Source organism: Leuciscus leuciscus (genome assembly GCF_965113295.1).
Source record: "Leuciscus leuciscus genome assembly, chromosome: 3".
NCBI lineage: Eukaryota > Metazoa > Chordata > Actinopteri > Cypriniformes > Leuciscidae > Leuciscus > Leuciscus leuciscus.
In genome coordinates this window covers 36,814,011-36,829,473 of record NC_138727.1, presented here as the reverse complement: position 1 = coordinate 36,829,473, position 15,463 = coordinate 36,814,011, and the positions used below count along the sequence as shown (strand labels likewise).

General features: G+C 37.7%; 1 protein-coding gene across 1 annotated transcript; it reads right to left on the bottom strand.

Moving 5' to 3' along the window:
* Positions 1-2,846: 2,846 nt before the first annotated feature.
* pknox1.2 (pbx/knotted 1 homeobox 1.2) lies at positions 2,847-14,838 on the bottom strand. Its single transcript, XM_082163698.1, has 10 exons — positions 14,349-14,838; positions 12,198-12,343; positions 11,934-12,105; positions 10,987-11,157; positions 10,793-10,907; positions 9,056-9,153; positions 8,745-8,873; positions 7,033-7,109; positions 6,792-6,955; positions 2,847-4,671 (listed from the first exon to the last, which is right to left on the bottom strand). The coding sequence occupies exons 1-10, from the start codon at positions 14,397-14,399 to the stop codon at positions 4,472-4,474; spliced, it is 1,323 nt and encodes a 440-aa protein (XP_082019824.1). The 5' UTR covers positions 14,400-14,838; the 3' UTR covers positions 2,847-4,471.
* Between the last annotated feature and the right edge of the window lie 625 nt (positions 14,839-15,463).

Genomic DNA, 15,463 nt, shown 5'->3' with positions numbered 1-15,463 from the left:
ATACAGACACCATTCACACCATTTGTTTGGCATATGATTTTATCCCTAGCCATTCATTAGGGATTTAATTTCATGCTCAAGTCATTTGATATTAAAGTTTTACAGTCTCATATTTACGGGTACACTGGCATTTAAGAAATGCAAATAATAGTTTTAATTTAATTAAATTTATTTTTTAACAGAAAGAAGAGGATCAGCGTCGCTGAGCACCTCCTGGTGGATGAGCTTCTGCTGACATATTTCCATAACTAACATCTGACATTACCATATCCAGCATGGCTTATGAAGGAGAAACATGCACATACATATATATATATATATATATATATATATATACACTACCGTTCAAAAGTTTGGGGTCAGTACGATTTTTTTAATGTTTTTAAAAGAAGTATCTTCTGCTCACCAAGGCATTTTTAAGGCTTCTTTTAACAACATAAAAAAATCTTACTGACCCCAAACTTTTGAACTGTAGTGTATATATACACTCACCTAAAGGATTATTAGGAACACCATACTAATACTGTGTTTGACCCCCTTTCGCCTTCAGAACTGCCTTAATTCTACGTGGCATTGATTCAACAAGGTGCTGAAAGCATTCTTTAGAAATGTTGGCCCATATTGATAGGATAGCATCTTGCAGTTGATGGAGATTTGTGGGATGCACATCCAGGGCACGAAGCTCCCGTACCACCAAATCCCAAAGATGCTCTATTGGGTTGAGATCTGGTGACTGTGGGGGCCATTTTAGTACAGTGAACTCATTGTCATGTTCAAGAAACCAATTTGAAATGATTCGAGCTTTGTGACATGGTGCATTATCCTGCTGGAAGTAGCCATCAGTGGATGGGTACATGGTGGTCATAAAGGGATGGACATGGTCAGAAACAATGCTCAGGTAGGCCGTGGCATTTAAACGATGCCCAATTGGCACTAAGGGGCCTAAAGTGTGCCAAGAAAACATCCCCCACACCATTACACCACCACCACCAGCCTGCACAGTGGTAACAAGGCATGATGGATCCATGTTCTCATTCTGTTTACGCCAAATTCTGACTCTACCATCTGAATGTCTCAACAGAAATCGAGACTCATCAGACCAGGCAACATTTTTCCAGTCTTCAACTGTCCAATTTTGGTGAGCTCGTGCAAATTGTAGCCTCTTTTTCCTATTTGTAGTGGAGATGAGTGGTACCCGGTGGGGTCTTCTGCTGTTGTAGCCCATCCGCCTCAAGGTTGTGCGTGTTGTGGCTTCACAAATGCTTTGCTGCATACCTCGGTTGTAACGAGTGGTTATTTCAGTCAAAGTTGCTCTTCTATCAGCTTGAATCAGTCGGCCCATTCTCCTCTGACCTCTAGCATCAACAAGGCATTTTCGCCCACAGGACTGCTGCATACTGGATGTTTTTCCCTTTTCACACCATTCTTTGTAAACCCTAGAAATGGTTGTGCGTGAAAATCCCAGTAACTGAGCAGATTGTGAAATACTCAGACCGGCCCGTCTGGCACCACCAACCATGCCACGCTCAAAATTGCTTAAATCACCTTTCTTTCCCATTCTGACATTCAGTTTGGAGTTCAGGAGATTGTCTTGACCAGGACCACACCCCTAAATGCATTGAAGAAACTGCCATGTGATTGGTTGATTAGATAATTGCATTAATGAGAAATTGAACAGGTGTTCCTAATAATCCTTTAGGTGAGTGTATATATATATTGTAAAAAAATATATATACTGTAAAAAATTTTATATATATATATATATATATATATATATATATATATATATATATATATATATATATATATATATATATGACTCGAAATGATCCCCCTTCATAAGCCATGTTGGTTTGATTCTACTGACCAGAACGAAAATACAGTAAAATACACATTTTTAAGTAAGAGTTTAAACACTTTATTCGTAAAATGCTATTTATTGTACTTTTGTTTTGTTTATTTGGGTCCACATTATATTTATAATTTATTTTATCATTTATTTATCCATGCATGTCAAAACGTTTTAGTGCAGATATTTTTGTATGTAAGGCCAAATGTACACGCTTAACATGTGATGCATTTACCATTCTCATTAAAATTATTAATGTTATGAAGATATTTACTGTATTAAAATGATGTTCTTAAGGGGCCGTTTACACAACACTGTTTTCAACTAAAAATGGAAAACCTTTGCGTTTTGGCCGTTCATTTACTCGTCAATGGCGTTTTGGGAGCCTGAAAATGCTCACTTTTGAAAATGGGTTTCAAAGTGTAAGTTTTGACATGACATTTGACATTGACACGTATTATGTGTTTAGTCTACAGAAGCATAGTTTCTCTTTACAAAGTGACATCGCCAACTACTGGCCTGACATGAATAATACAGCGTTTTTCAGTCATTTTCATACGGATCCGTATGAACTGGGGTCATTTTGACAACATTGTCGTCTGTACGCAAAAAATGCAAAAGGAAAAACTTTTCCGATTTTAGTACATTGTTGTTGTGTAAACATACCCCAAGTCTCTATTCTGCTCTTTCAAATCTCTACATTCTTCCCTTCCACAATTCAAAATGTACAAAAAGTGTTGCAAAATGAGTAAATGCTAAACCAGAGTGACAAATCCGATAAGAAATGGACCAAAAATAATAATAATAACAATAAATAAACAACTTTCTGTGAACTACATTATAATTTCACCCCAAGCCAAATGATTTATTTGTTTACACTGCAGACTCAGTGAAGGTTACACTAAAAATACTCTCTCTCGGCCCTGACATGAATGTGGCTCATGACCTCTGATGTCATACTACAGGATGCACAAACAAATCAACTCACACGCAACAGTGTCCTTCAGGTACAGTGTTCTTTATTACAAAAATGAAGAGTCTGAAAGGCAAATCTGTGTGTGTGAGAGAGAGAGAGAGAGAGAGAGAGAAAAGAGAAAAAGTCCAGCGTTTAAACCTCCTCATGCTAAGCTAACGAAGTTGACTTTCTCCTTCTGGGTTAGTCATCTGACTGATGGCATCACAAGACTAATGCTGGAAATGAAAAGCCGCTCAGTACTGACAGCCTAAAGCACATACTGAATACGCGAAATAACTATAAAACAGGATATATGAGCCCAATTAAGTGACAGCTGTGAAAAGAAGAACCTGGGACAAACATGTCCATAATCCAAATTTTATATCAGCTTCTATTGTATTGAAATATACCATTAAGGTTTTACTAAAAGCTCAACTGTACCAATCTCATGGAGTTTACACTGATAGATTTGTTTTCTATTTGTGAGCATACGGTATGTTTCTAAAAAATAATATTGTATGTTTCTTTACAATAATAAATGAAAACACATGCAATCAATCCTTAAATATTGAAAACATTTGTTTTATCCACTTTGTTACGGTGAAAAACATGTTTTCCTGTGAAAACTGTCCATGTTAACGTGGAATAAAAAAAAGAAATCAGTCATAAATGTTTGAGCTGAAGGGGTTTAACATCAAGGATGCGTCCCTTTGCTGAAAAATATACATAAATACAAAGTCTTGTTGACATCCTTCTCTGTTCAACTTCGGTTAATATAATCATTAAAAAGAAATAACATTTCCTTCTCATACAACAATTACAGGCATTGAATGTCGCAAACAATAATCACGACCTTGCAAAATATCATTTTTGGACACGGTAGCCATGTCGATTGCACAGGAAGTGACATCAGAGACCGTCTCACATTGCGGCATTAGAAATGTAAAAATGTAAGGCTTCAGAGTTTATGCCTTCAGCGTACAGTATAATCCATTCTTTGTACTAAGTAGTTCTGACAAACCTCCTGCACGTTAAAAGTGTTTTTTTTTTGTCTTTTTCATACATAAATACTCCTTACAAAACATAGCAAACCAGAGCAAAACAAACAAATGGCAAAAAACAAACAAATTGGCACCGATCAATTGTGACAGTGTACTATAAAAATAGTTCCTTCTTTTTCCTGGTGCCTGATTAAAGCAAACACAGGCATGCAAGAGACGAAATCTCATTGTCACAGTATCTGAGACCATGAGGATAAGTAAAACCGAATCATCCAGCATCACTATTTTTTTAATTCCTTCTTTTTAGCTCTTTCAAAATGTGCTTTAGACACTTTCTTTAAATTTACAGTATCATACAAAAAGTGCACTCGGCTTACTGTGTCGAAAATGATTTGTGTGTTCCGCCGTGAGAGAGACTTGTGCTTTTGTCTTGGCTTTTTACCTGCGTGTGTGTGTGTGGGTTGTTTCGGTGTATGTGGCTTTAAGCCCTTTTCTCTGTACTCCAAACAAGCTGTTTGACAGCTTGAGGATGTGCGCTGTGACCTTCAACACGCCAGCCGAGGTGTTTGTGTGAATGTCTCTTAGTGCTCTAATGCTCCTTAAACATCTCTCTCTATATACTATATACGTTACTGTGAGAGTGTGTGCGTGTGTGTTTCAGTCCTACTACAGCGAGTCGCTGGTCTCCAGGCCCAGCCTGGTCATGTCGGAGTGAGAAGGATCATTGTCCTCGTCCTCTTCGTCGTCTTCATCATCATCATCCTCGCTGTGACCTCCCATCATGACCTGCTGCATGGCCAGCGTAGCTCCATCTGACGACAGCGTCTGTAGTCCGTCCTCACCCACACCGACTGTAACTGTGGTACCTGAGAATGACAACCATATCATTCATATATATACCGTATATTCACATATAAACAAACCTCATTGGTTCTTGCAGAATCCGAAACGTGCTGCGTAACACGAGAATGAATCTCATTGGTTCTTGCTGAAGCTCAAACGTGCTGCGTAACACGAGAATGAACCTCATTGGTTCTTGCTGAAGCTCAAACGTGCTGCGTAACATGAGAATGAACCTCATTGGCTCTTGCTGAAGCTCAAACGTGCTGCGTAACACGAGAATGAACCTCATTGGCTCTTGCTGAAGCTCAAACGTGCTGCGTAACACGAGAATGAACCTCATTGGCTCTTGCTGAAGCTCAAACGTGCTGCGTAACACGAGAATGAACCTCATTGGCTCTTGCTGAAGCTCAAACGTGCTGCGTAACACGAGAATGAACCTCATTGGCTCTTGCTGAAGCTCAAACGTGCTGCGTAACACGAGAATGAACCTCATTGGCTCTTGCTGAAGCTCAAACGTGCTGCGTAACACGAGAATGAACCTCATTGGCTCTTGCTGAAGCTCAAACGAGCTGCGTAACACGAGAATGAATCTCATTGGTTCTTGCTGAAGCTCAAACGTGCTGCGTAACACGAGAATTAACCTCATTGGCTCTTGCTGAAGCTCAAACGTGCTGCGTAACACGAGAATGAACCTCATTGGCTCTTGCTGAAGCTCAAACGTGCTGCGTAACACGAGAATGAACCTCATTGGTTCTTGCTGAAGCTCAAACGTGCTGCGTAACACGAGAATGAACCTCATTGGCTCTTGCTGAAGCTCAAACGTGCTGCGTAACACGAGAATGAACCTCATTGGCTCTTGCTGAAGCTCAAACGTGCTGCGTAACACGAGAATGAACCTCATTGGCTCTTGCTGAAGCTCAAACGTGCTGCGTAACACGAGAATGAACCTCATTGGCTCTTGCTGAAGCTCAAACGTGCTGCGTAACACGAGAATGAACCTCATTGGCTCTTGCTGAAGCTCAAACGTGCAGCGTAACACGAGAATTAACCTCATTGGCTCTTGCTGAAGCTCAAACGTGCTGCGTAACACGAGAATTAACCTCATTGGCTCTTGCTGAAGCTCAAACGTACTGCGTAACACGAGAATTAACCTCATTGGCTCTTGCTGAAGCTCAAACGCGCTGCGTAACACGAGAATTAACCTCATTGGTTCTTGCTGAAGCTCAATTGTGCTGCGTAACACGAGAATGAACCTCATTGGCTCTTGCTGAAGCTCAAACGTGCTGCGTAACACGAGAATTAACCTCATTGGCTCTTGCTGAAGCTCAAACGTGCTGCGTAACACGAGAATGAACCTCATTGGCTCTTGCTGAAGCTCAAACGTGCTGCGTAACACGAGAATTAACCTCATTGGCTCTTGCTGAAGCTCAAACGTGCTGCCTAACACGAGAATGAACCTCATTGGTTCTTGCTGAAGCTCAAACGAGCTGCTTAACACGAGAATGAATCTCATTGGTTCTTGCTGAAGCTCAAACGTGCTGCGTAACACGAGAATTAACCTCATTGGCTCTTGCTGAAGCTCAAACGTGCTGCGTAACACGAGAATTAACCTCATTGGCTCTTGCTGAAGCTCAAACGTGCTGCGTAACACGAGAATTAACCTTATTGGTTCTCACACATAAAGCGAACATGCTTGATCTTCCATTTACCACAACTGATGTGTGCATAGATGACTGTTTATATGTGAATAAAAGCCTAAATTCAATCTGTTCATCATATAAAGCGATCGAGTCTCTTAGAAAATTCGGACTAAACCGCTTGATTCATATGGATTAGTTTTACGATCTCTTTTTAAAGCATCAAAGTGGTAGTTGCGTAGACTGTCCATGGAGGGACAGAAATCTCTCAGATTCCATTAATATATATTTATTTGTGTTCTGAAGATGAACGAAAGTCTTGGGTTTGGAACGACATGAGGGTGAGTAAATGATGACAGCATTTCTATTCTTTTATGAATTAACCCTTTAACGGTGTGAGTTGTACAAAAGAAATCACCCCTCTTACAACTTAAAATGTACCCCTGCGCCCTTAAACTAAGTAATACTCTGTGCAGTTTTAATCTATGATGTCTAAAGCGCCGTACCGTCTTCCATGGTGACCTGTTGCTGGGTAACAGAGGAGGCGAGGGAGTTGGGCCAGAAGCGTTGTAGGGGTCGTGTCTGGGGCGTCTTCTTTTTGCTCTTGGGTGTGTCTGAGGAGCTGGCGTCCAGCATAGGCTGAAGGATCCGTCGTCGAGCGTTAATAAACCTGGAGACATTGAGCCAATCAGAGGAGACCCAGATAACTAACCTGACCCTACATATGTATACAGTGTGATAACTCACCAGTTGTTAACCTGCAGCAGTGTGAGGTTGGTCTGCAGGGCAATCTGTTTCTTCTCATCTTCTGTAGGATATGGGTGCTGGGAGGGACAGAAATAAAATGGTCTTGCACCTTTTCTCTATTGGATAGTGTCTGTATTTTTACACTCTTTAAATGTTAACTTTCTCTTTCTCCACTTCATCTGAACAATGTCTCTCTGTGGGCCGCCCATCTAAACAGAAGCCTGACAGAAAAGCTGCCCGCCAGGCTCTTCAGTGATCAGTGCAGCGTCTCCAGAAGCTCAGTCATATGAGCAGCTGACATTTGTGAGAGTGTGAATGTACGTGTGTGTCTGCTTCACGAGCCAGTCATCCACACCTACCGGCTCACTTAATTCATCTATACATTTATAAAAAGCTCACTGCAGTTCTTACAAACAAAATCAACTTCAAGCAGTCAGAATGTTTTTTCTCAGCTTGAGCTGCTCTGTGGTCTGATAATGTGAAGTTTTCATTATATATATAGGCAGATTCAGTGAACAGCACAACAATTAAAATTTGTGTTCAGCTATATTAACAAATTAAATAAAAAAGATTATGAAGTTAAAATAATTTAATTATTCATAAAGAACAAAAGTTTTTACATTAAAAAAATCAGCACGAGTCTGGATAAATTGAGAATCACGATTTTCTTGTTTAGAATATAGATTCTCTCACAATTCTGAATAGACAACTAAACAAAACAGTCTATTACATTTTTTTTTGTATTAATTTGACTTAATTATTTTAAATGGTTTGAATGAATGATTCAATGACTCGTTCATAAAGACTTCACTTGTTTCATTACTGGATGAATCTGCGTTTTTGAGCGAATCTCTTGAAAGAATTATTCAATGACAAATATATTCTTAACAGTCACTTGCCGCCACCTACTGGTGTAAGCACCATGTAATGATACAATCTTTATTAAAGTGTCAAGTTATTTTCAAATGGTGATTTACTCTATTTTGATCGCTGTCATGTTTACATCTGAACTCTAAACTTTTATCCCAGTACCGTAATACAGAAATAATAATACTCTGTGGTTAAAAAGACTGTTTGTGAAGAGGTTTTATACTTTTATACAACTGCTCTCTCTGGATCAGCGGCAGTACCAAAGCATATTTGAATGTTCCGCTGTGAACATACTTGTAAAAGGTTTAATAGACTATAGACGAATCGCTGTCATTTAGGAATATGTTTGCATGGGTGTTTTAATGGAGATCGCGGCCTTTTAACATTTACATTTATTCATTTAGCTGACGCTTTTTATCCAAAGCGACTTACAATTGCTATATATGTCAGAGGTCGCACGCCTCTGGAGCAACTAGGGGTTAAGTGTCTTGCTCAGGGACACATTGGTGTCTCACAGTGGATTCGAACCCGGGTCTCTCACACCAAAGGCATGTGTCTTATCCACTGTGCCACTACCAACCCACGATTTAACGATTAATCATTCAGCTCTAATAGTGTTTAATACACACAAGCGTTCAAAGGTTTAGGGTCAGGCACTTGATTTTACTGCTAGATCAGATTGTGAATGATTGTCTTGATACTGCAGGGTTTTAAAAAAAAAAAGAGGATTTGATGACTGTGTGAATAGTGAAAAATCATCTGTGATCGATCACTCTTTCTGTGAATAGGCAATTAGACTGGCCCAACACTATAAAACTGAAGGACAGAAGAATCTGACTTACACCGATGTGCTGGAAGAGCCAAGAACGCATGACGTTGGTGGCGTGTTTGGGCAGGATGCCTCTCTTGGCCTTAGACGAGCTGTCCTCCTGACTGAAAAAGCTCAGATCCTGGTTCAGCTGCAACTGAAGCTGTGGGCAAACCAACTCAGCTGTCAAGAGTGTGTGCATGTGTGCTAATGCCATCCATAATATAATAGATTATGAAGCTGTGCTGTTAAATAGTTGGATCAGCACATCTTGAGCCAATCAAAGAAACTCTTAATACTGGAATAAACTGCATGACATGAGTGTGTTTGGTGACGACCTCTCACCTGTGAGTTCTGGATGCGTATTGTTCCAGGTGACAGAGTCTGCGTGACCACCTGTCCCTGTGGAGTAACAACTGTAACGGGCTGATATACTGTACCACCTGGACAGAACAAACACACGCTCACAGAGTCAATATACCACGAAATATTTTTTTTTTTTTTTTTAATGGAATAAAACATTTAAGCAATTAAATTATTTACAAAGATACAAAGTGTTTAATATACATTAGCATTGAAAGGTTTAGGCTCAGTAAGAATAGTTGGTTACACTTTATTTTAAGGTTTCCGTGTTACAGTGTAATTATACATTTAAGTACTGAGTAATAATAATTAACTACATGTACTTCTTATAGGGTTAGATTAGGGCATGGTTTAGGGTTAGTTGCATGTAATTATGCATAATTTATAGTAATTACTATAGTAACTACACTGTGCATAGTGCACTGTAAAATAAAGTTCCCAAATAGTTTATTTTTTTCAGAAATAAATCAATTCTTTTATTCAGCAAGGACATATTAAATTGATCAAAACTGGTAGTAAAAATCCATTTAGGCTATTACAAAACAATTATTCATCAAATAATCCAGAAAAAAGGTATCACGATTTCCACAAAAATATTTAGCAGCACAACTGTTTTCAACACTGATATTAATAAGAAATGTCTGTTGAGCGGAAAATCAGCATATCAGAATGATTTCTGAAGGATCATGTGACACTGAAGACTGGAGTAATAGATTGCAACAGTCTGGTTCCGGTGGTAAAAAAACCCATTCATTTTATCCATAGGCAAATTTATTTTTAACTATAACTTATAAACCTTTAAAGACCGACCTACTGTGAGCTACAAGGGTAATAATCGATGGCATTTGCTTCCGTTGAAGCCGTCAGCCAGAATTATTTCAACTTAGTTTTAAAATAATCGTGTTTAACAGTGAAATTTGTGGTGAAAAGCTACATTACCCATATGCTGTACAGAAAATTCCACTAATCAGAGTTGAAACAAGCAAAAAGCTCTTTAGCTCCGCCCTCTACCATGAAGCACTACGAATGCCTCTCAAATACTGAAGTACTTGTAAATATGTATATATATATATATATATATATATATATATGTATATATATGTATATGTATGTGTGTATATATATATATATATATATATATATATATATATTACAATAAACTAAATAAATATCAACATTTTTAAATGCATAGTTTTATATATCTCCATTCTTTTTTAATTTGATTATGCTGTTTGCAATGCTTTATGGGATTGTAGTTCTTTCCCTCACTAAAGACTTTAAGTACAGTGTCTTGTACCTTTGTATTTTTGTCTGATTTTCAAAAACGTTTTTGTTTCAAAGTTTTTAATGTAATGATTCACCTCGTAGCTGATTGGCTTTGTTCATGGCTTATAATGCTTTAATGAAAAAAAAAAACCTATGGGAGAAATGAATGGAAAAAATACTTCCGGAACCAGCGGCGCTATGGCTGCTGAAAATTCAGTTTTGCAATCACACTACATTACTTCCTCTACCCCAATACAAGAGAGCTTATTACATTTAAGCTATTAGTTGCACTGTATTCATCATTGAAGTGAACATAAACGCTGTTTGCAACCTGTTTTACTTCCATAATGTAATGGGATCTTCAGTGCGTAAAAATTTTGACCTGGCAAATGTGAAACCTAGGAAGAAATCAGACTAAGAAAGAAACACGGCAGAGTAAAACAATCAACAAACCTGTTACAACCTGTGTGGGGTTTACAGTTGTGACAGTAACGTTGCCCTGTTGTAAAGCCGACGCTGGTACTACAATACCTTGTGAACTCATGGCTCCAGTGAACGAGCTCAGCGGCTGTGAGGAGAACATGTGCACAACGGTTATTTTCTGAGCGAAGATGGAGACAAGATTTCTACAGTGTCTCTGAATGTACCTGTGTCTGTGTTGGGGAGTAGGGACTTCCTGGCTCTCCGCTGAGCAGAGTCTCACTGTTCATCTTGGTCTTGAGGCAGGCGATGTAGCGGCTGCAGAAATCTTTACACAGGTCATTTACCTTCTCCAGCTCCAGCAGGTGAATCCGTAACACCTGGATGGCCTTCACCATCTGAGCCCAGTGAAAACGTACAGTACATTTAACAAGCGTTTAAATAATGGCTCTATTTTCATTTCTTCACCAATGTGGATCCCAATGGACTCTAATGAGTGTGTGAAAATGATTCACTTAGCACAAATATTAATAATAATGTTTTCATTAAGCCAGTAATTATTTTATTATTATTAAATTCACAACGTTTTGAAATATTAACTTAACGTGAGTGTTAGTAGACGGCAAAAGTAATCAATGTGTAGAAATAGTGGAAATAAACATGCATGCTTAAATATCCAATACTGAATGCTATCGATTAATAAACAAAATTATTAATATTGCGCAATAACTGATATACCATGTATCCCTAAATATACACTACCATTGAAAAGTGGGTCAGTATGTTTCATTTAAGAAATTAATACTTTCATTCAGCAAGGATGCATTCAATTTATCAAAAGTGACAGTAAATTTCATATAAATGCTGTTCTTTTGAATTTTATCAGAGAATTCCCCCCCCCCCACAATTTACTGTAAAAATGTACTCTGTACAGTATTTACTGTACTCTAAATAAAAAACAGTTATATTATATTGAAATAATACTGATACACAATATTACTGATTTTACTTGTATTTGTGAAAAAAAATAAAAATAAATGCAGCCTTGGTGAGCATCAGAGACTTCTCTCAAACCCATCTTACTGACCCCGAACTTTTGAACGAGTGTAAATATTTTAAAAACCTGCTTAAATAATTGATCAGAACTACAGTTTAATGCCAAGGTGCATCTTACCAGATTGTCCAAATCGGGGTCCTCGCTGAAGAACGCCTTGCCTTCTTTCTCCTGGTTTCGCACAAAGTTCTCGATATCCACATCGAAACTGGCAGAGGTCACGCACTCCGAGCTCTGAGTGGATTGCTCGCATTTCTCAAAGAGCAGTGCCAACAGGGGGAACAAGGGGTGTCTGACAGTCAACAAACACATCGCTCTTTTAAACCCAAATACATATCCAAGAGCAATTTTAAAAAACAAACCACAAGAAAAACAGGAAGTTACCTGTAAATGGCCGTCTTGTAGACCTCCATAGGAGATTGTGGCTCAGACGGTGCCGAGCTGCTCTCCTCTTCCTCTCTCTCCTCCTCCTCCTCTTCTTCCTCCAACCTCTCCTCCACTTGTCCCGCCGCCTGTTCTCCCACTTGCATCTGCATGGGACAGAGGAGGAGGGGGGGTTTGGATAGAGAATTAATGTGTGAGGTATGTGGAAGTTAGCAATGTCAGCTGGCATGTCTGCGGGCGGTAACGTCCGTGTGTGGGCTCAGGCTTCTCTGAGAAACACAGTCTCTCTGTCACAGAGCAGACCCCAGAGCCGACGAGACCCCGAGGGTCGACATGGGGTTTCAAATCACGTAAGAAAAACTCGTTTTTAACAAAGGCGCTTCTCTCTCAAATCTCAGACCACTCTATCTTTGTCTGTCAGATTTAGAATGGTTTCACAGATTTAACGGAATGGTTTTTCACATTAGTTTCAGGCTGTTTAGCAGAAATAGAGGACATAGAAAACTACCTTGAGTGACTGTTTGACTTAACATACAAGATATCCAGATAAGGGTTATTATAGGTAACTAAAAGCATAAACATTTCTGTTACTTGAAATAAAATAAAAGTGAACTGAAATAAAGGAAAATATAAAAGAAAATATTTTATTGAACTATTTGTAAAGGCAACATTTCTCTTGATGTACTAAAATAACTAAAAAACATATATATATATATATATATATATATATATATATATATATATATATATATATATATATATATATAACTATTTAAAATGACAAAAACAACTAAATCACTAAAACTAAAATGAAAAATATTAATTTGGAAAATATGAACAAAAACTATAATAGAATCTCAATGATACTAAAATAACACTGATCCAGATATCTTGGATAATTATAATGCAATAATCCATTCATATATTAAAATTATAATATATTATCCACAGTGTTGGTTTCTTTTCTCATTTGTACAGTTTTTTTTCTTTGTACATCATAGTTGGACAGGCCCACATGATTGAGTGCATGTGATGGAGAGCAACAATAGTGTTGATTGAAAAGGGGGAGATGTTAAAAATATTTAACGACTGCTGGAAAATCTCGGGTTAGTCTCGAGTCTCTCTATCTCTCCATCCGATACCGCAGAGGTCAGACTTCCAAGAATTCACAAGACATCAATCTCAGAGTGTGAGACGTTAGGCTTGCATGTTTACAAAATGCTTATTGATTTTTTTTAATTGCAATATAAAGATGGTTATCACTTTATTTAAAGGAATAGTTCACCCAAAAATTACAATTATCCCATAATTGACTCACCCTCAAGCCATTCTAGGTGTATATGACTTATCTCTTTCAGCCGAATACAATAAGAGTTTTATTAAAGCTGCAGTCCGTAGCTTTTTTGGGTTAAAAATTATCCAAAATAAATTTTTGAGCAAGTACATAACCGGCCAGTGTTCAAAACTATCTGCTTGCCTTAGCTCGATTCAAAACGGGAAGCTTGTAATAATGTTTTTAATTCCAGTGGTACTGGTGGATTTCCACAGGAAATTCGAGCATGTCTTTGCGTCATTACGTCACATCTGTACACATAAAGAAGGAGTCTCGGCTAGTAGGCTATGTTGCGTGTGAGGATGTTGGAGGTGGAGATTTATAGCCTTTTCTCGCAGCACTTGATATAATTAAACTTATCAATTTGATGGCGGATCCAGAAAGGTTCAAACGACACCAGTGACAACTGGAGATATCCCGTTGTAATCCATAAAATGAATCCAAAAAAGTAATCCATACGACTCCAGTGGGTTAATAAAGGCCTTCTGAATTTTTAGAACATTTATTAACCCACTGGAGTCGTATGGATTACTTTTATGATGGATGGATGCGCTTTTTGGAGCTTAAAAAAATCAAGCACTTTTTTTCAATGCCATTACAAAGCTGGTAAAAGCCAGGATATTATTTAATATAAATCTGATTGTGTTCGGCTGAAAGAAGAAAGTCATATACACCTAGGATGGCTTCAGGGTGAGTACATTTTGGGATAATTTTCATTTTTAGGTGAACTATTCCTTTTAAAAGGTAAATTAAACACATTCACACAAAAAAACAGTGTTTCATTGGCTGTTTAATACTAGCTCTTTGGCAACACAAACCTGTTCAGCCTCTTGGTAATCCTCCATGGACACCGATGGGGATGTCATCATAGTTACTGTTGCCGTGGACAATGCTTGGGCATTCTATAAAGCTGATCTTCAGCACCACTAAACTGCCACAACAAAGAGAAACATTTATGTGGACGAACTACCAAACGGCATTAAAACCTGCCACTCTTTCCTATATAGTGGAAAATGAGTAATATGCAACTATAAGCATAGAATATGATCTTATCTGTAGGTGTATAACACATAATTGTATTAATTTGATAAAACTTTTGATTAAATTTATTGCATTAGGGCCATTTAGTGTTTTACTGATGGCCGTTATAAACGGCCTACCAACATGCACACTTAGACAAATAACAATAGTTTTACTATCAGCCTTAACTAACTGAACAATTTGTGTTTTGTTCTCAAATGTTTAAATGATTATAGTAAAAAGCGTTTTAAAATAATTGTCTTAATTTCAAAAAAATTTGCACCTTGTGTGTGTGTGTGTGTATACAAATATATGATTGCTGTCAAATTGATTAATTGACATAAGTTTGTTTATAGAATATGTATAGGCCTATATATATATATATATATACACACACACATTTATAAATACATATACACACGTACATTATATATATATATGTGTGTGTGTACACAAATATATATTATTATATACACAAACTTGTATGTAAGGAGCGATTAATCGATTTGACAGCACTTATATATATATATATTAGCTGCATTCGCTATGAATAAAAAAGTTCATGCGCTGCATATAAGTGACAAAACATAAAGTATTGTTTTATTTATAGAATAACATTCATGTGCTTCAAAACAAACGTATGCTGAATTGGATAAACATCTGCAGTGGTCTTTGCGATCGGACGAATACAAATTCGAGATATAAATAGTAACATCGTTAAACGTATCTGCACTGCAATACGACTTCAATGAGTGATTGACTTTGAGCCGAACTGAGAATATCCATATTTTAAAACATCATCGATTCTCTTATAGCGTTCGGGGGCGATTAATTTCTCGTAATGTGGTCTTATATATCTTCGTGTTTTTCTTCAGCCACAGATGACTGTATCTCATTCTCTATATTACTGTAG